A 26398-nucleotide genomic window follows, 5' to 3' on the forward strand; every position below is an offset into this window, starting at 1 on the left:
CCGAAACACTGTGTTATGCTCTTAACATAAATCGAAATAGATGTAAATAAAATGAGATATTATGTGGTCATTTGTAGATTGTTGGTTATTTGACGGAAGCCGCCTTGATCCTGGGCTTCGAGCCGCACCAGTCTCCTGAGGGTCTGATGGCGACGGCAGCCAGGGACGCACTCACCAAGATCAAGACCTGGGAGCAGATCATCGGGAAAATATCATGATTCTGTTAGGTGTACCTGAATACGCTATGAGACGACGCGTCGGTTTTGACCAAATTGAGATCCGGATTTTCTCTGCGAGATTTTGTCTCGTCTGGTCAACATTAATTAGGGATCTTCTTGATTTGTTATTTTCGAGACACAATTAATACTTACCTTATTCTAGAATACGTTGTATTAAATATATTTTATCTACACCCATGCTTTAAATCCATTAAAGAATCTTAATCAGTTATTGCCAACATTAAAACACCCAATGTCCATGTACCATTACATCATTCAAACGAGTGTTGTAATGAAATTCAGTACAACATTACATCATTCGCTTTCATAATAATACTCCCTTGAATGATATTATGGTTACTACGACTGGCTTTTTTAATGTTAGCAGTAAGCTAACTGTTTCAGAATTTTTTATAGAGAATTCATATTATGGGTGTAGATAAAGTCTTGTTGATATAATTAGGTATTAAAACATGTGATACTATTATCATATAAACCCACATTCGTGTTTTAACAGCCCTTATTACACAACAGTTGACTAAATAACTATTAAAAGTTTTTGTAACATTTCGCAATATTAGAAATTTGAGTCACAAAGGTTCTTCAAACTATGTTCTTTAACATGAAAATCCTTTCTCTTACAAGAAGCATTTTGCTTAGCCGTATTATAATATGTTCACAAAAATAAATTATTTCAGTCTAATATTTTAAATTTATTTATCTTTTAGTTCATGTAGATAGGGTTGCCAATTTTTCCTGGAAGAAATAGAGTTTGACTCTTATTTTTGCAGAGAGAATATACATTGATAGAAAAGGATATCACAGAATAAAAAACTATCCAAAAAGACGTGTAAATGTATATTAAGTAGTTATTGTAGACGTGCAGTTATCGAGGATTATGAACAAGTTGGTATATTTTTCTCCGAGAAGGACTTGTGTGTGTGTTATATTAAAGGGTATGGGTTGGCACATGCCAATGTGCCAAAACGAGAGTTTATGAAAATAAAGTATTTCAGCGAATGAGTGTTATAGATTATAGAAATAGAGTACTTACTCATAATATTATCTTTTCGAGTAAAGTTCGCAACCCTACATACATTTTAACATTTCACTAATAGGACCGTGTCATATATTAATAGCGTATTTATATATGGAAATTTCTTATTTTAAAGTAATATGTATATAGGTATACTAAATCATATTAATTTCTCAGGTCAAGAAAAATATTCTTTAACTAACTAAATGTAGATAAATGTGTTCTGTTTATTTCTATAACGTTCTGAATACGATTATTTTGAAGTTTTACAAATGTATTAGAGTAATATTTCAGGTTTCTATGCTGTCCAGTTTTTCGTAACTCACCACAAGATGGCGCTCAAATGCGGCAATTTTTATAATGAGTTACAGTGACCCGTTAAATATATAATATATTTTACAAAAACTAATTGTATGTGCGCGAAATAATAAAAAGACAAGTATTACATAGTGCCATACGGGTTTGCTTCATATTGTATATAAAATTATTTTGTCTATATTTTTCTATATGCTCATTGTATAAATATATTAATTGTAAACTGTATTAGCGAATAAAGTTAATATTACTAGAGGTTCTTTTTTGTCATATTTACCCATAGATACCTATAATAATATATAATTCGTGCGTACTGAGTTAAAAAATTACTTGTGATTTAATACTACTTACAAAATTTATTGTTAGGGCCTACAATAACTTTCTGAGCAAATATATCTAGAGACTTTATTATTGCCTGAAATAACAATTTCTGAAGAACACTTCAGATATAATATTTACTTACTTCAGATATTTGTTATTAATAGAGGCTAAAAAATTAAATTAAATTAATGCGAAATACCTAAGTAAAATATAACTTGCTTAAGTTATAAGTTGTTTTAATAGATTTCGTAAATATGTGCTCAGTGAGTCCTAGTATGCTGTCTCTAATGAGAGTTGGATATGGTAGTTTACGCACTGGATCCGGCTTCCGTCATCCGATTTCTTTCCATCAACCGTTAAAAATAGTTCTACGACTACACCGGATCGGATTCGAATCGGACGTAGTGCGAAAGCTTAGTCTGTAGTAAACCTATGAAGGAGCCCTTAACTCTAGCTCACATATTACACGGCATGCACAGTTTATTATTTCTTCTTAAATGTATTCAAATCATTAAAAAAATCTTTATTCTCTGTAAAACCTTTTAAGTTATATAGTGCACGTCAGGATGAAGTACAAAAGTTACAATAGCATTCAAATGAGTATAACAAAATTCGTTAACAATAAACTTAGAAACAAAAATGAGGTTACCTACTGGCAGTGTACTGTCATAATATTAATTTCACTTAACTTATCTCTCAATGAATCCCTTGAACGCATTTTTTAGACTGCTCGAATTGCCCTTTTCTGCAGCACAAATATGTTGTCAATATCTGACACTAATGTAATGAATTCAAATCACAACTTTTCTTGAATTCAAGCTTTAGAAATCATCAAGTGCCCGTAAATCTTGTATTTTCTATCAAGGTTTCTCGTAAGTCGTGAAATAGAATAAATACAGTAATGCTATTTAGTGTAACCCTCAGAATATTTCTCTGGAGCTTGCGGTTACGTTTGGAATGAAGACTTCATGTGAATGAACATGAAGTAAAAATAAACTTCCGAATATAATAATAATAAAACGAATGTACGAGTATAAAATTATTTTAATTTGTTAAAAATTTCACTAGCCTTAAATGTAAAGTAAAAGTATAAAATAGTTCACTTAAAAATATAAAATGATATTATTACAAACATAATAACATGCTATTTTAATAAAATAAATAATAATAATAAATCAACAATTAACGATTACAACTAATATATATACAATAATCAACAACACACAGAAAATTAATGAGTTTACTACTAAATTATCAAAGTGAAGAACTAGACATGTGCTATAATAACATTATAATTTGAAATAATAGTTAATGAAAATTTACATGCTCTTAAAATATAACAGAGCTTCGAATGGCACAGAATCAGACAGAACATACAGTACTTATAAAATAAAATGACAACAATAAGGAGATATTCAGTTGATCTAACATAAGAGAAAGATTAAAATAAGATTAAGTTTAAACACTTAAACTTGAAGTTAACTAAAGATAGCATTGTTAAATACCACTGTTAATAGTTAGTGCTAAAAGATATTTAAAGTAATATTATGAGTACTATGTATTCGTAGATGATGTAAATACATGACGCTATAGGAAATATTGTCTAATAGAGATCGTCGTCAAAGTCATCATAAGACGACGAGTACCAATCTCTGGCAACGTCTTCGTAGATAATCCTCTTCACGTCATCGTCGTACTGCGGATGGAGGATCCTCGGCGACCTGGCGCGGAACTCCAGTGGTACGTCATAGCACTTGCAGACGCAGCAGCCGGGAAACTTGAACCAGTCCGCGAAAATACCGCGACATTCGTTACGAGGGTCGTACGCCAGCAGACGGTGCAGGCGGTATTGTTGTTCGCATCTGTAGACACACATTTATAACGTATATATTATTATTATTTTTATTTTATTTAGCAAAAACAAACAACTACAACGTACAGAGTAGGTACATAAAGAAATAACATATAAGACTAATAAAATTGTAGCCAGATACGCTTTCCACATCTTACTACGATAAAACTTTGAGGTACTTATTCAATACTAATTGAAATTAAAGATAAATTAATAATGTTCTAAATTATGGTTACTTGAAGTAAATTAAATTGATAACAATTAAACAATTATTAAACACAAAAGAGAAAACAATACAAATCAATATCTACACAAATGTACACTAAATTATGACTATATTTACAATGATATTAACCTAAAGTACTTATGATGTTTAGTAGGTATTTAAAAGGCTGTATGTATATAAATAAAAAATATCCAGTAATTTTTTAATCTGGCACTTAAATTGGCTCTCAGATAAATGGAAAATATCAGCACTAACGAATTCTTTGTTGTAATTATGGTGAACCAAGTTTACCAAGAATAATGGTAGTGTTGCCGCGTTTGATAACTAGTCTGATACGTTGACCGAAATAGCTGCCAGCGCTTGAGTTGCCAGTAGCCCTGTTGAAAATAGTACTTTGTACATCTCTGCGCCTCTGGACCCCACAACCCATGTGTCTCGACACCAAACGGCACAAAGATGTACTTATGTAGTCAATGATATTAAAATTATTGATATAATACCTAATTACCAGCACAAAAAATACCACGTATTTATGAATTACTTATTGTATTGTACAAACATACCACATTATTTATTGTGTGTATTTGATATTTTCGCAGAATAAGTTTTGATAGGGGTTTCTGTCTAAATCTCTTGTCTTTGTCGGCGGGCTATGAAGGTGACATCTTTTGAGTCCACGTAGAACGGAAAGCGTGTTTTCGATTATTCATACTTATATCTAATATATTTAAGCATTTTAAAAATATAAACCAACCTGCACCCTTCTCTGCAGTACATCTGCTTTCGTTCATGTACGCAGGTCTCCAGGTGTATGTACTGTTCGAAGGGATACATGTTCAGTAGCGCCAGAACTTCTCCTCGAGTGCTGTTAGCCCAAAATGGTGCTGCCATTTCCTCTTTGGACTCGCAGGCATTGCTGGAAGTCACACAACGATTACATATATTTATGACACGTTATTTTAGCTTCATACGTATGTATGTATGTAAGTATCTAGGTATGTAACAGAAATTTTGAACATGATTTTCACCGACTTCAAAATGTTGGATTGAATTGAAACTTTGCACAATCATCAAGGACCAATACAATAATAGTAACGGTCTGTTTCACATTTATTAGGTTGGTATGTATGTATGTATGTTGGGTATGTAACGGAATCTTTGAACGTGATGGATATGATATCAGGATCTTCAGGATTAGCGACTTTTTATGTCCTATACCCGATAGTGTTTGTGCCCAAGACTTTGGCGCGTGCTAATTCGTTAGTACGGCATTATCATTGTTTTAAGGCGAAAAAAAATTAGATATAATATGCACTAAAAGTATAAAAATAATTGCGTATTTTTAACCAATCTAATTAATTAATCTAATTCTAGTTACGATTATTGTTATTTTTGGAATCGGTGTCCTCCCGCCGCGGCTCTGCTGTCCTCACTTTGTTTAGGGATCGCATATTTTATGCAAAGGCGAAAGTCAGAATTGTAATGATGACCTCAATGATCCTCACGATTTGGGTATAACACGGCTGGTTTGTAATTTGACACATTATGCAATTATTTAATTAAATTTTTATTTTTGCGTAACGGATGGCTGAGCTATCACAAGTTTGAATCCTATTCCAATGAGTAATTAAGTGCCTTAATTATAAATTTAAGTTAAGTCGCTTGAGGCATATTTAATCCCACTATCCACCATCTCGTGAGCTTACTAATTTGTGGTACTCAAACTAACTATTCACAGTTAACAAGTCGATGCAAGCCTTTTCAACCCAAAAGCATTTTAAATGGTGACATAGAGATCTCACCACAAAGCCAGCTATATATCCAACTATTTGCTATATATTTTTACAAGCTTGGTGAATCATCTTGTAAACGAGACATTGCGCCTCCATTTTCTTTTATATTATCTATATATAATATAACCGTCACTTTCATTCTCATTTGCAAGATGGAGAAGTTATATTAATATTATGCAGTGAAGAAGAACACATCAAAATACTGATGTTTTCTAGTGTTTTGTGTTAGTGTTTATTTAGCATACAGTTTCCTGATTTCAACGATTTTAGGCTCAACAATTTGCGCCTTTTAGTTGTTTGGCATTAGGGTTATCATTATAACCACTGCGCATATGTATAGCTCCAAAAGAACTCTCTCTGCACCCTCGAGAACCTCGGATACGATATTCAAATCGTTGAAATCAGAATTTTGCACGGCGGCCATCTTGGATTAAAAAAATGATCCCAAATTCGTTCTCTGCACCGTCGACAACCTCGGATACAATATCCATATTCTCAAAACCATAATTTTGCACGACGGCCATCTTGGATTTCAAAATTCGTTCTCTGCACCCTCGAAAACCTCGGAAAAGGCTGGGAAAAAAGAGCTGAGAAAGGCCCCTATCGTCTCGCTTTTCTGTTTCATCGAGTTTCAGAAAAAAACGATTCTAAAGAAGTTGCACTTCAAAAATTGTTGCAACAATAATAATTTACACGCGATGTTTTTACTAAATTCTAAATTTATATTTTATTTCTTCTTTCTTATTACATATAATCTAGTATTTCTCACAATTTACTGATTTAGAAAGAAAGAAAGAAAAACCATTTATTCTGCAACTTAAACCTAGTAGACTAGTAGGATTCGTAGTATTTAGGGAAATGTCTATTCATTTGCAACATTATTTGGCTGTCTGTGTGCGTGTTGACGAATATAAGTACGTGATGCTCACGCACACATTAATTATAATGTTACTTCTATATTGACTATGAATGAAACTATCGTTCTGAGCGTTATTATTCTATGTTAATTAATAATAATCATAAACTACGAATAGTGTGATTAAGTAACAAAAAAATGTGTTTTATCGTAAAAAATGGTTTTAATAAAATTGGTTAAAATTCCGAAATTAGTAATATTTTTTGAAAGATTCCAAGTGGTGTATTTGTTTAATTTTTTATTACTCTTGTAATAAATAAATGTATTATACCGTTTGCGACATTCGTTAATATTTTTTGTCCATTATACAGGCAAATGGTTCAAGCCCACACAGCCATATTCGTTAATTAACGATTTTTGCTTCGTTAGGCCAAAGAAGTATAACTTCTTGAATGCATACATAAGTACACACACACTTGTTTTATAATATGATGCAAATGAAGTTTTAATGTCATGTAAATTTGCAATTAATTATCCTAACTAGGCACTATATCAATTTATCATAATATCGTACTTACGCCCCACGTAGTTTGATAACCGCTGGTTTTACTGTTTCTTGGTACTGTGGTTTTGGACGAAACTCTTCTTTTTTCTCATTGACAACAGGATCAATACGGTCTACCTTTAACTTCTCATGCTCTGAAAATAAGAGAGTTGGTGGTAGAGTGGAAATATCAGCATTATTTTTCCATTCTTCTTTATTCTCCGTTGTAATATCGTCATACAGTGCGTCAGTTTCTGTCGTATTAACCACATTTTCTGTTAAAGTACTTTCAGTGCTATTTATGATATCTTCTTTCAACGCTTCAGTTTTGGAGTTTCCAGCGTTTTTTGGGTAAATACTATTAGTTTCTATACTTTGTTTAATTACTGCTTCTAAAGTTATAACGTCTGGATCTATGTTATTGATTTCTATATTAGCAATACTCTCAAGCCTAGTCTTATAAGATATTCCGTTTTCGTCGTTAAGAGTTTCATTAGTCATATCAGTCTTATTAGTATCATTGTTCTCATCATTCCTAGTTTTATTTGCAGAGCTTTCTAAAGGTTTCACTTTTAAAGAATCGTTGTTTTTCTGTCTGTCGTTATTTTGAATCGGCCTGAAATGAGGTTTATCTTTAATGCTACGCCCATGGTTTTTCTTTGTGTACATAATTTTTGTCTTAATTATATCCTCTGCGAAATCTACGGGTTTTTCATTTTCATCATCGTCTTCTATAAAATTTTCTAGCTCAGCTTTCAATACCGATATGTGTCGCTCTTCTCCGTACATTCTTCTCATAAGCCCCTGAAATGTATAATGATTTATATTGAGTTTGTACTGTAAATATGTTCTATTCGCTTTAAAACAATCATCAAGGTTATAAAATAAACGTGTCTTATTCGTTTTTTTTAAGAGCTGGAGCTCTTATAAATAGGACTATATAGATGTCTGAATACTGAATATTATTCATTAAATAACAATGAACGATCAGACTGCAATTCACACAGACAATTCTATCAGGAAAAAGTTTACAGTTTTTTTAATAATTTGTATGATATAAGAAACAAACACAAAAAGTATTTCTAATATTTTTTCGTATTTAAGAGGTAATTTAGCGATGCCAAATGGAATCATCACACATATATCTATATACAAAATATTAAGTAGGTACTAAATATTCGCAGCATTGAACCTTTTTCACATGACATTAGAATTAGATTGCTTACTTGATCAGTTTCAAGACCAAAGATAATTTAAACACTACGTTCATTCAAGACTTCCATTCGACTTGAAAAGTGAACGTAGTGCTTTGATTACCTTTGTTGAAAAGCAAAGACTCATTGAATATTAGAGTAATTTTTCCCTAGGAAACTTCGATTTGAAGAATTAACCCCGAGCCAGACCAGCCACTAAGGTAAATAGTGAATTAAAGACGATGGTAGAAGCCGATTTGCATAAAATATCAAGAAATTAGCAACATGGTTTTATGTTAACATTTACACAATGTTGGCCCATTTGCATAAGATAAATAAAACAAAAAAGGCTTGAAAAATGGTAGGCCCATGATTCTTAAACCCATAGATGAAACGCACTTTGAAACTTATTGAACCAGCACAGAGTGATGATGAACGTGAATTTAAAACGATAATCGCAAGCAAACATCACAATGAGTCCAGTTTAAACATAGCAACAGTGCCCTAAAGCAGAAGCGAATCCATAAAATAGTGATAGTAACTTGGTGGAAATTTTGTAATTCACAACACATTCCTCAGATCCAGTCTATTGTACATAACTTCAAAGAATGATGGTGAAACTCGTGAGACAGCCCCGAAGCGAAACCCTTCGACATCCTCCGTACTCACTATACCTGGTCCATACAACATGTATCTCTCTGCGAGATTGTAGATTGTATACTTAGATACCTCGATTTAAATAAATACCTTACAAAAAGAATCATACTTTAACTCCTACTGTGTACATACATCATGTATAAACTCACATTTACGCTAGTAGGTATATTATATTTTAGTGTATTCATTAATATTATTAGGTATCTTAATAAAAACTAATGTCAAATATAATAAGCCAAAGCTTTTTTCTTGATAAGAATCTCAATCAGACCCAGTTTCAAATAATATTTAACAAATAAGTAAAATGTTTGTACCTGGTTCTCCCTCACAAATCTCCGGATGGCATGCCAGGGGTAGTTGCTACCGGGTGAGGTGCAGTACGTCTTCTTGGTGAGGTCGCAGGGCGCCGCGGGCGCGCGGGCCCGGCTCGAGCGGTGCGGCTTGGCGCACGACGAGGCGTAGTCGTAGCCCCACACGCCGGGGCTCCATGTCATCTGAAACACGCGCACTTCACTATTAACTCCAACAAATAATAAGCGACGACCATTGAGCACACTCTAGCCTCCGGGATTGGTGCTGTAGATACAGTCCATTGGGAACGGCGTTCACCTACCATCTGATGAGCCACGTGCTCGACTATCAATTTAAATATAAATATAGATAAAAATATTGACACACACACACAGACAACGATATATATAATATGATATAGATACTTGAACATACATCAATACAACTAAATATCCATGACTCAAAATGTAACATCCATATTTATCATAAAACTGTTTGCACCTACCGGGATTAGAACTCGGGACCTTTAGCTCAGTATGTACTGTGAATTGTCACAAACTATGAGGCAAAACTATCATCTAATTTCTATAACCAAGGTGGAAAACACCAAATCGTTATGAACCCTTCGCATGTGAGTTTTTTCTGCAAACGAGTAGGGATTCTAGCTGCCATGTGGCAGCCATGACTATATAAAATTCTTCAAGGTGCTAGCTAATATTTTTTCATGCCGTTTTTGGTTCCCCTAGAGACGTGATACACTAAATAATTGGTTGATTTGTGTACCTAAAATAACTTGATCCGGCATAGTAATCCTAGCACAATCGAAGTTGCAGAAAATGAACTGTAAATAATAAATACCGGAAGCGATTGTTATTCTTAGATATTGTAGGACTGAGTATATCAAAACGAAAGTGAATACGATTCAAGTTTCACTTTTGGCTGCTTTCTAGTCCCCCTGCGGATGGCACGTAGCTCGTAAGCAATCGATAGTTACCTTAGACCTTATATGAGCAACGTGTAATATTAGTGTCTTACAAAGGTACAATACGATAGCAGATTTTATATTTTTATTATTTTACTAGGTGACCCGACAGACGTTGTTCTGTACATAATAAATAAAATACTATTTTTTATTAATTTGTCGATAATATTTCAATTTTGTGAAGGTTCAATAAAGGTTCGCAATTTTTTCATAATTATTCATTAATTTAATATTTTCAGCAAACGTAATTGAGCTTTCAAAACTTGTGCAATTAGTCTTATTAATTGACACCTAAGCTTTCATAATACTTTTTTTTATTAAGTATTGAGGTTTTTTTTTGTTTAAAACGGCTTCACTCACGATTCATCGGTAGCAATAACAGCTCGTGTTTGACGATATTTTAGAACTTGTAGAAATATTTAATATGTAATATATTCCTAAAAAGGTCACAGGAAGGTTATTATAAAATAGCTATTACCGATAAATAATTTGTCGAAATTTTCTTTCATAATTAATTAATTGTAATGAGTTTCTTGCCACTTCTTACTCTCATTAAAGCATTCAACCCTTTCCGAAATTGCGGTGGATATAAAAAGAAAAGAAAACTTTTAACATTCATAAGTGTCATTTCCTTGACCTGTTATCCTTTCCATTCTATGAATATAGTGATTTTGATTTGATTTGATTACCCTAAAGGCATTGAGCTTTTAAGTACTGGTAATAAAAATATAAATATTATTATAAATTATATATAATATTAATAAAGTATATATTATGTATTGCATAATATGTAGATGAAGATTCTTTTTTGTTATTTGGTTGAGTTCTCGTGACAGGCTTTGTTTTTTTTTTATGGAATAGGAGGACAAACGAGCGTACGGGTCACCTGGTGTTAAGTGATCACCGCCGCCCACATTCTCTTGCAACACCAGAGGAATCACAAGAGCGTTACCGGCCTTTAAGGAAGTTTGTCATGGCTTGTGGCGGCGACCTGGGACAGGTCATCCCCCTCCCTAAAATATGGTCGAGGGAGGCGATGGCTTGCCATATGCGTCATACTCGTGAACGGGTGCTACTTGTGGTGGCAGGATGATCCTGTTGCCAGAAACTCTGCTTCAGATTCTCAAAAGTTACTATATATTGTTATAATCGCTTATAAAATGCTCGCAAAATACCTTTATTTAATTACGGTGTGTGTGGATGATGCAACTACTGCACTCAATAACTTTTGCTTTGTAAAATTTTTTTTACTTACTCGTGTATAACATTGACTATTTGACGTTTGTGTTTTTTTTTCTTTTTTGTTGCGTCACTTTACATAATATTGTAATTGAAATGATTTGTAAAACGATTTTGAATGGTGGTAGTTTCATGTCGACAAACAACAATCCTCAAACAAAGACCATTTTCATTATAAGTATATACATATATATTATATAGATAACGTAGATAAAACATAAAACACATTGTAAGCAATGAACAAACAGGCGAATTATTATTGTTTATGCGACCGAAACGATGTTGTATTACCAAAAAACGCTACGTGCGGGCTTGCGGTACCGTTATTAATGAAAAATATATTATTCTGTGCGTTCCTGTTTTGCTGGTCACTCCATTTGTCTTATTGTTTGCCAATAATTGGGTCGTGACGATATTTCTCTGTAACAATACTAATAAAAGCCATGTATTCAGATCAACAATACGACATGTTAATATAATAATAATAATACTCCTTCTTATGTCCTTATATATGTTAAGTTACGTCATTTGCTGCTGGGGCTGATGCTTCGACTGCTGAAGACAGTAACCGTCGCAATTATGTCGGTCTCAGTGAGTCATATATTTCTGTGCCGTTTGGTGTCGAGACACTTGGCCCGTGGGGCTCAGAGGCGCGGAGAATGTAGGTACAAAGTACTATCTTCTCGCCTCAATAAATTTACTGGAAACCCAAGCGCTCGCAGTTATTTCGGTCAACGGATCAGCCTATCTATCCAACGCGGAATGCTGCCAGTATTCTTGGTACGCTTTCCTGTAGTGATAGTTTTATTTTTGTGTAGACATAACCAAATCATATCCATCCACTAGTAATATATATGTGAAATTTTCGATATGTTGCATATTTTGTAAATCAGACACAAACTTAACTAATCGGAATATTTTTAAACATGTTAATATAATCTATAAATTCATATTTTTTTTGGGTTGTAGATCTGTATGCCAGTCGGCAAGCCTCCTCCAACCTCTATAACTCAACAATCTCATTTTCGACAATTCCACATTATTCCCGCCCAACTGTCAGATGTCATCATCTTTTCTCTTTTGAGATCTATCATCTACCTCTTTTCTGTTTACTTTCTCTGGCCTACCATCTTTCTTGGGGTATCCATCCAAGTGTGTCTATATAGGTACTAAAAGATAAGGTGTATTTCGTTGTATTATTCGCTGCTATTTTATGATGTGTTGACTGCACAGACAACAATGAACGAAGGACAATGTGTCATAATTAATATATGTTGCGGTCAAAAACATTCCTCTCCTATATAAGTACTACTACGACTCCGATGTCTGTCCATCTGTCTGTCGTCAGAATTTATCTCATAAACAGCTGATATAGTTAGGCAGCCTATATTTAATATACTGTGTAGCCAATCAATAAATTGCAATACAATTTCAATCAATTTGCAAAAAATACAAATTAAAAAATGTTTTAGAAAATTATTCAAAAAGTAGGTTGTGTTTTTTTTATGAAAATAATAATTCAAAGAGTATGTTGTGTTTTTTTTTATGAAAATTAGGGACAAGACGAACAAGACGTTCAGCTGATGGTAATTGATACGCCCTGCCCATTACAATGTAGTGCTCAGGATTCTTGAAAAACCCAAAAATTCTAAGCGGCACTACAATTGCGCTCGTCATCTTGAGACGTAAGATGATAAGTTTCATTTGCCCAGTAATTTCACTAGCTACGGCGCCCTTCAGACCGAAACACAGTTATGTCTACACATTACTGCTTCACGTATAGAAATAGGCGCCGTTGTGATACCCATAATCTAGCCGGCATCCTGTGCAAAGCAGCCTCCCACTGTTAACTTAACAATGAAACTAAGAAGGAATAAAAAACTTCTCTGCAATGTTTTGACCGTTATTATAACTAAGTATTATACCTGAGAACAATATTTTTCCTATTGCCATTACCGTTAGGTATATAAGTATTGAATGTCGTAATTTTTATGTTTAACATGACACCAACTACTTTTACATTTTATTTACCATATTTTAAAGTAACCCACATTTACCTACGTTTACTAGTGCTACGTGACTAGTTTTACAAAATAGCAATCTATACGCCAAGCTTGGTATTCGAAATCAAAAGTAACTGCCGATTGGAATAATAATAATAATGAAGCCTTGTTATTTCTCGAAGGCTTACGACAAAGTTAATCATAGATTGCTTGTTGCAAAGCTTTCCTCCTTTGGCCAAAGCCAAGGTGGATCAATTTTATCATGGTTCTCATCATATCTTGTGGAAAGACGTTCATGTGTTGCTTTAAAGGGCTATTGTTCTCAACCATTCAAAGTTACATCGGGTGTTCCCCAGGGATCAATTTTAGGACCACTCTTATTCAATATTTTTATAAACGACATCACCAAATGTGTAATAAATTCAAAATGCTTGATCTTTGCAGACGATCTAAAGCTTGCAAAAGAAATCCTTACTAATGATGACGCTCTATCCTTGCAGGAAGATATTGATAGAATTGCTGACTGGTGTAATTTAAATGGCATGGATCTAAATCCTGCAAAATGTTTCATTATTAGCTTCACTCATACACGCTCTCCAATCGAACACAAATATACAATTAGCAACTGCCCTCTGCAGAAACTTGAAACTGTACGTGATCTAGGAATTACACTAGACGCAAAACTACGATTTAATGTTCATATCGAAAACTTGTTGAGAAACGCGAAGCCTTACAAAAAGCTTAAAACGAAAAAAAATTTTCTTTTCTTCACTAGTTAGAAGCAAACTTGAATATGCAACGGTAATTTGGAACCCTGTCTACCAAGTTCATAAGGATCGGATCGAAAGCATTCAAAGGAAATTCACAAAATTTTATTCCATTGGAAAAGACCAGCAACTACCATATATCATGCGGCTAAAAACTTTCAAATTAAACTCACTGATAGATAGACGAAAAATACATGATATGATATTTTTATTTAAGCTCCTCAACGGCATCACAAATAACACTGATCTTTTGAATATGCATCAAGGTTCCCCCCCGTACTCCACGGCATCCTATTTCACTTTTTACGTACCCAACCCACAGGACCAATCTCGGTCATTATTCCCTAATACCCCGATTAAGTAGACTATATAATGAATTTATTAGTAGAGACAAGTCCATCGATCTGTTCAGCGATAATATAACAAAATTTAAAGATAAATTAATTAAGACACTCGATTCATAGATATTAAAATTGTGAATATTTTTTCATTATTATTGTATTCTTATTTTTTATATACCTTTCATTGTATAAACATAACATTTACATAACTTTATTTAGCCTTTACTTATTTTATAAATTTTAACTTTTTGTACGACTTGTATTTGTATTTGTGTACATGCTGTAACTGCCTATAAATATAATTATGTGTATCCCTAGCACCTAAGACTTGTTTAATGTTAATGTATCACATGTAATTCTGTTGGTAGTGTCTGTGTCATTACTAAATAAATAAATAAATAAATTTCCTTAACTAACATTAGATAAAAAATAAAAATATACATTTATATAATATTCACATAGTTAAGGCCCCTGGTAGGTATAGGCCTCCCCCAACAATTTCTAGGATGTTTTTCTTTTTGCTTTCTGAGTACAGTTTTATCCAGCAATTTTTATGATCTCATTAACCCATCGTTGCTCTTGCCTCAGGTATACTTCATTCTTGTCATGCAGCCGATTGGAATGGCGTTACAGAATTAATATTGAATATTGGCCATAAAGTATATCGAATCAGTCAATAATTTAATCTGTGCTACCTACCAATTCCGAGCTATAACATTTTGAATATTAGATTTTTTGATCTATCTAAGAGGCCGCTCCTATGATCCTTCAGGGTTCAACAAAATTATCAGGTAACCAGAACGCTAGGTTCCTAAGTCCATAAAAAATGTAAGAGAGAGTTTTGTTATGCCCTATTATCGTTTTTACGCTTAGCAGCCTAGGCTTAACAATAACAAGAAAAATATGAATTTATAAACTTCAATATTAGGTATTTGGCGCGGACAGTGGCGCGGATGATATTAATTTGATATCCCGTAGGCCCAGGCTAGTGCTGTAAACATGAGAATGATGACTGATATAAAATACCGGACAAGAGTGAGTGGACTTCGCACACAAAGATATATAATGTATTATCGTACAAAATTTGTGACAAATTTTTTAAACACATTTTCACAGGTAACTGTGGTCAAAAATTAGACTAGATAAATAATGATTCTTAGATTTTTGTCAGTTTCTTGAATCAAAATTTTCTTAATGCATGATATCTTGCAAGAGAAAATATAAATCCATTAGTAAGAATAAAATTAATTTGAACTGAATGTAGTCTTGGATCGAGCCATGAGAGTTGAGAGCGGCAGCCGTCAGGCGGCGACTCAAGTCACACAAGCCAAGTGAAAGTGTTTACGGTATTTGGGAGCAGGTGGAAGGTCTGGTGACGTCATGAGCCACGACTCACCTGAACTTATCTCAGCTGCGGGTAACAGCATCTTATTACAAACAGGTCTGCTTTACTATCACTGGTGACGTAACCGTGACCATACAATATTATCAGTAACGATAGATGTTCCTATGTGAAGGAAATTACGAGACTTAAGATAATGTTATGCTGATTAAATGGTAATAATTTGCAATTAAAATTGTAGAGAACTAAGTATTTATACTTGTGAGTATTACATTAATAATACTTATCAACGGTCGCTATTGTTCTTAATTCAGTTGCTGGTCTTTATTATATCACAATGCTTAATTGTTTTTTTATTTATTGAAAATAAGGGATGAGACGAGCAGGACGTTCAGCTCATGGTAATTGAGATGCCCTGCCCATTACAATGCAGTGCCGCTCAAGATTATTGAAAAACCCAAAAATTCTGAGCGGCACTACAACTGCGGTCGTCATCTTGACAAGATGTCAGGTCTCATTTGCCCGGTAATTTCATTAGTTACGGCGCCCTTTAGACCGAAACACCGTAATACTTATACATTACTGCTTCACGGCAGAAATAGGTGCCATTGTGTTACCCATAATCTAGCCGGCATCCGGTGCAAAGGAGCCTCCCACTGGTAAATTAAATTGGTAAACGGAAATTGATATTTGAATCCACTAAAGTTTTTATCATTTCATAAATTGATCTATGGATTGTTATCGTGATCTCTTTTTTAAATCCATCTATGGGATGAAGATATGGTTAGTGTTTATAGATTGGTATTTGTATGAAACTTATAAGTGTTTTCTATTATATGGGTTCGGAAATTAAGATTGCCACATTGAAATGTAAATTAAAAATCATTTAATTGAGAGCAGAAGTTAAATTCAATGCGTGATTAAACTTAAAAATTTAAGTTCAAGTATATTTTGAAAGTAAGTAAAAAGTATTTTTTACAACAACACAACTCTCAAAACTTTGTTAATAATCTCAATTACACATAATGTTATGTATTATAACTATTTGAATAAATGGATAAGATGAATAATATGCAGAAATGTGTTCAAAGTTTATTAAAAAAACAATATATTACTGGTCAAATTATAGGTTATTTCTGTTATCAATATGCCACTAGACAACATGTCCGCGTTACCTCATTATTTTCTTCCTCTCTTACTTTACATGTTCCAGAAATATGTTGATGATCAAAAAATATTTTTCCCACCTCGATGAAAAGCTGTCTTTTAGTCCCTGGTACGAGGAATAAAAGTGACCGATTCTCTCCCGGCAGGTCGACATCTTTCCCTAGTACCAGGGACTAAAAGCGAGCATTTTATCCAGGTGGGAAAAAAAATCGTATACGCACCACGTGAGATAAGTAGGACATTGCCACCCGCGGAATCGAAGGAATGACCTACTTTTCTCCCTAGATGCGTAATATACTATTATTTTTATATCATCATATTAACTAAACTAGCTGGTTTCATAACTATAACATAAATATATATTATATATATTAATAGCTAATAAGTTATAAGTAATAAGTGAGTGTTGGTGAAATCAACGCAAATCAACTTTCTCCGGCCAATGTGGGGTATAGAGTGGTCTGATTCATATTACTTAGCAATTCTCTTTATGTTAATAATATTACTCGTTCAACGGCTATCTATATACCGTACGGCTACGAATAGCTAAATATAGTGTTATTACTGTACTCTGTGTAAAATTAGCGATGCGCTTGTAACATCATAAATCAAATCAAATCAAAATCACTTTATTCATGTAGGTCACGGAACGAAACTTATGAATGTCAAAAAAAAATCTTTTCTTATTGAATCTACTGCTACTTCGTAAAGTGTTGAGCTAATGAGAACAAGAAACTCATTGCATAGTATAGAATACTCAAGCATATAATTAAATTTATTAAAGTTTGATAAGATTTTTTACAAAGTATTTACTAAACGCAATCGGATTATTAAGCACGTGCTGACATGAGCTATTCATTAGCATGAAGTACTTACGGTTTTAATAACATCAGAATATATTTATTTGAGCAAGCTGGGTCATAACAGATTACATGATTGAATTTACAATTAAGTACTTAAGCCAATATATTTTTATGAAAGAGGGGGATAAATAAACATTGAGAGAGGTACGCGCTTTTTATAAAGGTACCCGTGCCGTATCAGTTGTAAATATTAGAATTTTTTATAATGTATTAGATATAGAATTTATTATATTTACAGCCTGACTAGTGATTCTAGTAGAGTTTTGATTAATTGTAAATGTTATAAAACAATAAATCATAGTCATATTATACTGATCGTAAATAAAGTTATAAACATTGTTTTACTGGGCATAAATCATTTTTATAAATATTTTGGAGGTAAAGACTTATTTTTTGTTGTAATTTAGACTTTTGTTTCAGCCAATTCTAACTCAATAATCATAAAATATTCTTAAAAAGCTATTTTTTCTCATCCTCGTTACAATTGTATCTACCATATCAACTCAATGAACATTACGAATATAATTACGTATATTTTTTTTTATGTTAGTCATCTATGGATACGCATGAACACAACCAACGGGGTTTCTTTTATACTTATTAATAGTGACCAGCAAACGTTGTATTTCCATGTCAATTAATAAAAAGAAATTCAATATATAAATTTTTGGGGTATAAAAAATAGATGACGACTGATTCTCAGACCTACTAAATATATCGTAAATAAAATTCATTGCCATCTTGCATCCCTATTGCGGATCGCGATACAAAAATAGGTGTTCATCGTAGACGGGTAAAAATTTGAAGTTGTATGTTTTTTTAATGCTGAATCATAATAAAATAAAGAAAAAAAAATATTTGGGAGTGGTTCACCCTTAATATTTAGGGGTATGAAAAATAGATATGTACACAAAATTTCATACAAATCGTTTACATACAAGGTTTAGCCATTTCGGAGGAGTTTGGTAACAAACACCGGGACACGAGAATTTTATATATTACTAGCTGACCCAGCAAACGTTGTATTGCCGATATTAAAATCGCGATACAAAAGTAACTGTTGATCGTAGATGGGTGAAAATTTGAAGTTGTATGTATTTCTTAATGCTGACTCATAGTCAAACAAATTAAAAAAAAAATAAATTCGTGTGGACCACCCTTAACATTTAGGGGGATGAAAAATAGATGTTGGCCGATTCTCAGACCTACTCAATATGCTCACAAAATTTCATGAGAATCGGTCAAGCCGTTTCGGAGGAGTACGGGAACGAACATTGTGACACGAGAATTTTATATATAAGATAAGATAATTTGAACACAGAAGACTTTATAAATATCATTATATTTATTTCTTATTTTATTTATAATTATTATATTTAAGACTAGTGAATTCTTAAACAAACCCTTAAAAGAACGAAAAAGATGCTATAAAAACATTTAAGTAATCTTTTTTTTATGTGAATAAAGCGCTGAAACAATAATTAACGTCCCATTAATGGGAGCCCCTTAATATTTGATTTTATTTGTAATTTTCATTAGATACAGACAGACAGACAATCGGCCCCGACGGATGACACCATAATGATTAATGATAAAAATAATAAGGCCAATTTATTCTGTACTAAAAATTAATTAACATTTGAAAAACCAAGAATCTTAAGCTATAAAGTATAAACTATAAAATGTTTCTTAGTTCGGCGTGCCGATTGGCAAAGGACTCTTTTCCAGTTATTTATCTTCCCTTCCTTCTTAAGTTTTATTTCATCTTCCCATCTGTGTGCTGTCTTCCTCGTTTTCCTTTGCCTCTCTCATCACTTGGGTACCATTCTGTAACTGTTTTGCTCCATTTCCCCACTTTATCTATTATGTCGGTAAGTTTCATAATTTTAATCATAACTCAGACACGACACAGAATAGCGGTATCGTAGACGTTGCCGTCATCTTGTGAATAAATCTAGAACTAATTCGGATTCTAATTACCGAATTTATCTAGCCCACAGGTTGCACGCAAATGAAACATTTAAACTATTGTTAATAACAACTACATTGCTTTGTCTCTACCGTCGCCGACTGTAAAAAGCGGGTGCTTGCTTATTTGGCCTGCTTCCCACGTCCGTGTTGAACTCCTTTTGTAGGCTCTATACACGCTCGCACTGTGGTAGGGCTGCCACCAGTTAAAAGGGAAGAATTACTTTTATGTATTGCCAAAAGTAAAAAAGATCTGTTTTATACTTACAACTTAGAATCAAAAATAATTTATTTCTATGAATGTTAAAGTTTTTTCATTTATAACTAACACATTGCTATTTCTTTTAAATCAATATTTAAAACTTCGGCTTTTACATAATATTTATACATTACATACTGACAAGTATGCAAAGTAATTGATAATAAGAACATACTTCAAACGTTTAAAACATTTTTTTTATGATAATAAGGGTAACGAGACCAGCAGATGATGGTAATTGATAGGCCCTGCCCATAACATTGTAGTGCCACTCAGGATTTTTGAAAAACACAAAAATTCTGAGCGGCAATACAAGCGACACTTTGAGACATAAGATGTTAAGTCTCATTTGCCCTGTAATTTCACTGGCTACGGCGCCCTTCAGAGTGAAACTCAATAATACTTGCACATTACTGGTTCACGTCAGAAATAGGCGGCAGAAATATGTAATAATTTAGGTCTGTATCCCAGAAGTCATCTCAATCAGTAGTTAAAACTTAACAGATTATATGTTACAGTTTAAATACATGAAAATATTTCTTAAATATTGTAATTAACTGTTAGAGATCTATGAGTTTCGTTCTCGGGGACTAGTAATTAAGCATGACCATTTAATGACAGTTGTCAGCCCTGATATCCTCACATCCACCTAGATGGTCCAGTCGTGCCCAGGAAGATGTCTCCAAACAAGGCGATAGAATTACTGCCGCGAATGGTTTTCTGTGTTAATAGTAAGCACAGTTTACTTTGAAGCGCTGTCGTTTCATTTTTAAGATTACTTCGTATAATTTAAATGTGGTTTTGTCCTTTGTTCACTTTATCAATGACGATTAACTCAATTTACATCAATGTGTGAACTTGATTTGGTACAAATGTTACGGCCAATGTCAAACATTTCCACAATTACTGTATAACGCTATTGTTTTTATGGCCTAGCTAGATCAATCTACACTTCACCTAGAATCCGATCGACAAATCACCTTAACTAATAATTATTGGGAATTGTTTGGGAATGCAGCGACCGCTCTCAAGCTGTTTAAAAATATATTATAACGAAATTGTATTACGACTATATTGTGACGAGATTTAAAAAAAAAGGAGAAGTCCGCTGAGTTTCTTGTGCGTTCTTCTCAGGTCTGAGGCATTTTCGAATGTGCTGTAGTTTTTGACGTTCAATATGTGATTTTAAATGCTATTCTAAAAATATTTGAATTTGAATGAGACGGGATATCTGACGCTGTAAGTGCCACGAGGGCAAACAACACTGAACTATCCAGAGGATAGGACACGCGCGTACGGGAGGCGCATGTGCTGGCGGTTCGCGCTACCCACCCGGCGTATAAAGAGCGTTCGTCGCGCGTTGTTGCCAGTTTATTATTAAATTAAATTAAAAAAGGATTTTGAAGGTACGGCATCAATGTATGTGGCTATATACCTGCCCATTCATTAACTTAACGCTTTTCATTACTCGTAGAGATGTGGGGTCTCTCTACATCTTCTGTCGCGTATATCACGCAGAGGCACATTACGTCAAAATGTGAAATCCACCCGCATCATACTGATATCTAGCATTCTACAACCACGGGTTTTGATAGAAACTTCTTGTATCGCACAGACACCTTGTGGAATCAATTACCGGCTTGCAGTTTTCTCAAACCATTACGGCTCAGGGAAGGTCAATAGCTTAAAGTATACTTTAAAGGCCGGCAATTCATCTCTTGACCTCTGGATGTCCATGGGCGGTTGTCTCACCAATTTCGATCATGTTAGCGTCTTGTCCGTTGGCCTCCTCTTATATAAAAAAAACATTCGTGCCAGGGCCTAACGCTAAAAACAAACACAAAAGATGTTGTTTTACATAATAATAGACTTGAGATTAACAATGAAAAGTTTCACATTTCTAATACTTTGCGTTTGTACTGGGCTGCGCAATGCATCGAGGGTAATTTTGGCATGTTTATGATGAGATGAGACTAACCACGTGTGGGTCCATTCAATTCAATAGATCTTATCCTGGCGAGTGCTACAAAACTTACTTGATTTTCTATATTTATATAATTCTAACTGCTGTCAGTCGTGGTGACACATTAAAAAAAAAGAAAATTGTTAAGCTATTACATGTGAGATTTTTAAATGGTTTGTGTTTTTATAAATATTTAAAAAAGATGCCTTTATTCACACAAAATACTTTTTTCCTAAAATAAACGTAGCGTAAGTTACTCTTTATTACATCAGCTACCTGCCAATAAAAGCCGCGTCAAAATCGGTCCAGCCATTTCGGAGATTAGCCGGAATAAAAATTATTGGTGTATGTACCGTACATATATTCATATACTTACATGTAGTAAAAAACGGTTATATTAATGTTACAAACAGACACTCCAATTTTATTTATATGTATAGATGTATAGATATGACTGAAAATATTAACAACCTCATTAAGTTTACGATCTTGGTAAACAGTCATTAGAGAAGAACTCCAATAATATGTATGGTTAAAAGATAACGGGTTTTGTAAACTCATACTGATGGAAAACAATAAACATATTAGTTGTCTGTGGCGCGGCAGGCCGGGGGCGTCCTACATCCGCTAACACCTCTTACTTGGACAGTGTGTACACTTCATTAAAACCAGTAGTTATGAAGTGTCTAGTGTCTATCAACATTTTCACTTCACTCAAGATATCTTTGTTAGTCGTAGGGCTCCAACTCAGGTAACGGTTATTAAATATGAAAACTATTAGCGAATATTATGTAATGTTATTAGATATACTATTATAGATATTTTTTAAAACATATATTATTTTATTTTTAATGAACTTAATAATTATGAATGATGTTTGCACCTGTTATTGAAGTAGCACTCAGCTTGTATTTTTGTCAATATTATTTTTTATGCATTGGAGTATACTTTGTTGATTGGTAAAGAGAATTCGAAAATCTATACCACTGTGGTCGTAGCTATAAAAAGTTAATTTGTAATTATTTTAAAGTGATAACCCTTACTTCTGGGATTAATTACACAAATTAAAATTGAAAACAAAATTTATGAACGATGCGGGACTCGAAGCCAAAAACAAGACATACTAGATTTATTAACGATACATCACTCGAACGGTTGGCTCAGTGGAAGAGCCATTAAATTTATATCCAAAATTTATGACTGATGCGGAAGTCGAACCCGCGACCTCTCGGGTTACGTGCGGCTTCCAATTAAGCCAACCGTTCGAGTACACATGAGTCATAAATTTTGGTATATCTTGTTCAGCTCTCAGGTTGCGGCTCCATCTACCAGATCTACTTTAAAGTTGATAACCAGCTCAACCTCAATCCTGTAGATGAAGTCACAACATGAGAGTTGAATAAGACATACAAGATTTATTAACGATACGTTACTCGAACGGTTGGTTCGCTCGTTGGAACGCGAGAGGTCACTGGTTCGGGTCCCGCATTGTTCATAAATTATGTTTTCGAATTTAATTAATTATACAAATAACCACAACTGAGTGTTGAACATAATATACCTAAATTCACGACCAATAAGTCTCTCGAACGTTTGGCTCAGTTGGAAGAGCGCTCGGAAGGAATCCAAGAGATCGCGGGTTCGAGTCCCGCATCTTTCATAAAGGTTACAAATTTAACTAGGTTTTATCTAAAATACCATTTAATTATCATGTTTTATGTTGACTCACATATATGTTAGATATATATCTTTGTTATATAGAAGTTTGTTACAGACTTTTTCTATAACATCTATAACAGACTTTAACCAAAAAAATTGAAACATAAAATATGCAACGTCACCATTAAGTATTAATGCGTATATATTATTAATAAGTATAAAGTATTCTTCAATTGATTTTAAAGGTTTCACGTTATTCGTACATATAGAAGATTTTTATTTTAATTTTAAGATATTAATTTAATCATTTGTAAAGCTTCATGCAAGTGAAAATAAGAGTTGTTACATTATAATATTACCCATATTGTTAACAGTGCCATTTCCACTATTTGAAGGGTTAATTAAGTGGATGACATTACACGAGAGATATGTGGTCGTGAAAAACTGTAATGTTTGTTCCTAGAGAGTTTCTCCGTTTAGTAAATTTCAAAACAAATTTTAGAGCCGTTTCCAAGATACATAATACATACATATATATAATAATTGCTCAAATAATAGAATGAGATAACCGTCCATCGTTTGACCAGAGGCTCTTTGTCTTACAAGCGGGCGCTAATGTAAATGATGCTATTGTTTCTAGGTTCTACCATAAAATTGCACGTTTTCTAAATAAAATTAGTCTTACATTAATCCTGAAAATAGGTTTCACAAGGGTCCATTGACGTCAACGTAAAAAGGAAACATACCTAATATGCTGGAACTGGTAAAAAGAGAAGAAGTAATAAATAAAGCAAATTAAAACAACTACATAAATTATGCATGATTATAATACAACCAATAATGTTAAGTGTGTTTTGATAGTTGTTGACAACTAATTACAGTGAAATACAAAGTAAAAAATTGTTTATTGGAAGTTGGAATTAATTCGAACAATGCTACTGCCGTAAAACATTTCGGATGTTTATCAGTTAAGGGTTCCAAACAAAAGTGATTTCTCTTTAAATAAAATCAGTTTAGCGGTGAAAGCGTTACAGACGGACTCATTAACATTTACAACTAAACATGAATATGATGTCAATCTACTATACTCACTAAATTTAAAAATAAATCTAAAGATTTGTTTCAAAATAGATTCACAAGATGCATTTGACATGAAATTAGTATGTAAGATTATTGTATAGTTATTGTGTATTATTATTGTGTTTGTAACTTCAGCAGTCAGAAAACTATCTACATCGGATTAAAATTTTCTTTTAAGATAGGTACTTATATCGGAGGAGCCTATCTATTGTTTTTATCTGGATTAAGTGAAATAGTCTTTGTATAAAACAGGGTCAGTTTTAATTTCTTCGTGCTTATTAATTATAACTACACTTGTATGAATTGTTTGCACAGTGTTTACAAAGCTCAGGCCATGCTCAAGATACTTCAGGATTTTCAAAAGATGCTTTTCCTAGGCCGCGATTATCTGCCCATCATCTGTCATTCTGCTAGAGGGGGCTGCAGGTATCTCAATGATCATAATATAATATAATTAACGTTATTGACAGAGGATTGTTTTGAAATATCTTGTACTAGTATAGAACTCTTCATGCACAAGTCCTCATCGCACTTAGCCGGTTGTCTGTCGATCAGGGGACAGTGGAGCGATGTCAAAGACAAGCCGCGGGGCGCACGTCGCACAAGTATCACGTACTAACACTCACCAGACACACGAAGGCGACCGCGAGCCTCATTTCTCTAAGGAACTTTCACTGTGAGCGCGGAAAGGTGCATGGTGGTGCGTCCGTACCTCACTACGTCGCGACAACAACTAACTTTTGCCAAATGCCAATGCCGAGCTCAAGGACTGCACATGCAATTTTCAATTCGCTTGTCTTTCATGTGTTCTTCACATGGAGGCGGCGAGGCCCTTGTGCAGATGTAAAGCTCAGATTATGATAGTCTCTAAATTGCTAAAATACGAATTGCAGTGTTTTTGTTCTTCCCCAGTGAAATGATAACCGCTGTGACGTTTATTCGCCGATTGACGTATGTAACTTTTATGGTAGTACACCCAAAAGAAAGGAACTTATTACTTACTGAGAACTAAAAAGCATTTAATAAAAAAAACGCAAAAGCAGAAGAAAAATATGAGTTCTTAAACAATACTAATTATTGTAATAATATTTCGGGTTGGTATTGATTTAAATTTGAAATCAAACCGCATATAAAATTTTTTAAATGTTCAGAAAAAAAATATCAGCGATGAAATCTAGCAATCTAGGAATTGACAAGAAATCTATGTGAATTAAGTATAGGTATGGTTTTAGTTGCGGTGAGAAGATTGAGCTTGATTGAGCACTAACCATAGTAAACATTAAATGAAAAAAAAAATATTCAGAATTTACTTAGATGTTTGGAGCGAATTAGTGAAAAATAATGACTTATCAAATATATAAGGCAAGTATGTGGGGGCAAGTCGGTCGCGGGAGACCTCGTAGACCATTTATCGACCAAATTGGGGACGTTTTGAGAAAAGGAAAGGTCCGCAACCGGCGAGC

At 33.7% G+C, this 26398-nt stretch overlaps 2 protein-coding genes across 4 annotated transcripts in view; one reads left to right on the plus strand and one right to left on the minus strand.

The window, feature by feature from the left end:
- The window catches only part of LOC126973823 (SET domain-containing protein SmydA-8-like), a 37339-nt gene extending 35517 nt beyond the window's left edge, over positions 1-1822 (plus strand). For all 3 annotated transcript variants that reach the window (XM_050821167.1, XM_050821166.1, XM_050821168.1), the window contains one exon: positions 78-1822. In XM_050821167.1, coding sequence (XP_050677124.1) covers positions 78-218 — 141 coding nt within the window. In that variant the 3' untranslated portion in view covers positions 219-1822. The remainder of the gene's footprint in view (positions 1-77) is intronic.
- Positions 1823-2981: 1159 nt separating this feature from the next.
- On the minus strand, positions 2982-25700 carry LOC126973825 (protein spaetzle 4). The gene is made up of 5 exons (XM_050821170.1): positions 25562-25700; positions 9326-9505; positions 7196-7965; positions 4723-4884; positions 2982-3752 (listed from the first exon to the last, which is right to left on the minus strand). Exons 1-5 carry the CDS (start codon positions 25589-25591, stop codon positions 3494-3496), a joined length of 1401 nt encoding a protein of 466 aa, XP_050677127.1. The 5' UTR covers positions 25592-25700; the 3' UTR covers positions 2982-3493.
- Positions 25701-26398: the final 698 nt, after the last annotated feature.

The sequence above is a fragment of the Leptidea sinapis genome, chromosome 30 (genome assembly GCF_905404315.1).
Source record: "Leptidea sinapis chromosome 30, ilLepSina1.1, whole genome shotgun sequence".
In the NCBI taxonomy this organism is placed as follows: Eukaryota; Metazoa; Arthropoda; class Insecta; order Lepidoptera; family Pieridae; genus Leptidea; species Leptidea sinapis.

Bases quoted from the DNA above. Each gene is read 5' to 3' on its own strand.
- LOC126973825 (XM_050821170.1), bottom strand. From the start codon at position 25,591: ATGAGGCTCGCGGTCGCCTTCGTGTGTCTG. The intron at 4,885-7,195 runs GTAAGTACGATA...TGTGACTTCCAG, and splicing joins GTTATCAAACTACGTGGGGC to CAATGCCTGCGAGTCCAAAG. The intron at 3,753-4,722 runs GTTGGTTTATAT...GTGTGTCTACAG, and splicing joins TACTGCAGAGAAGGGTGCAG to ATGCGAACAACAATACCGCC.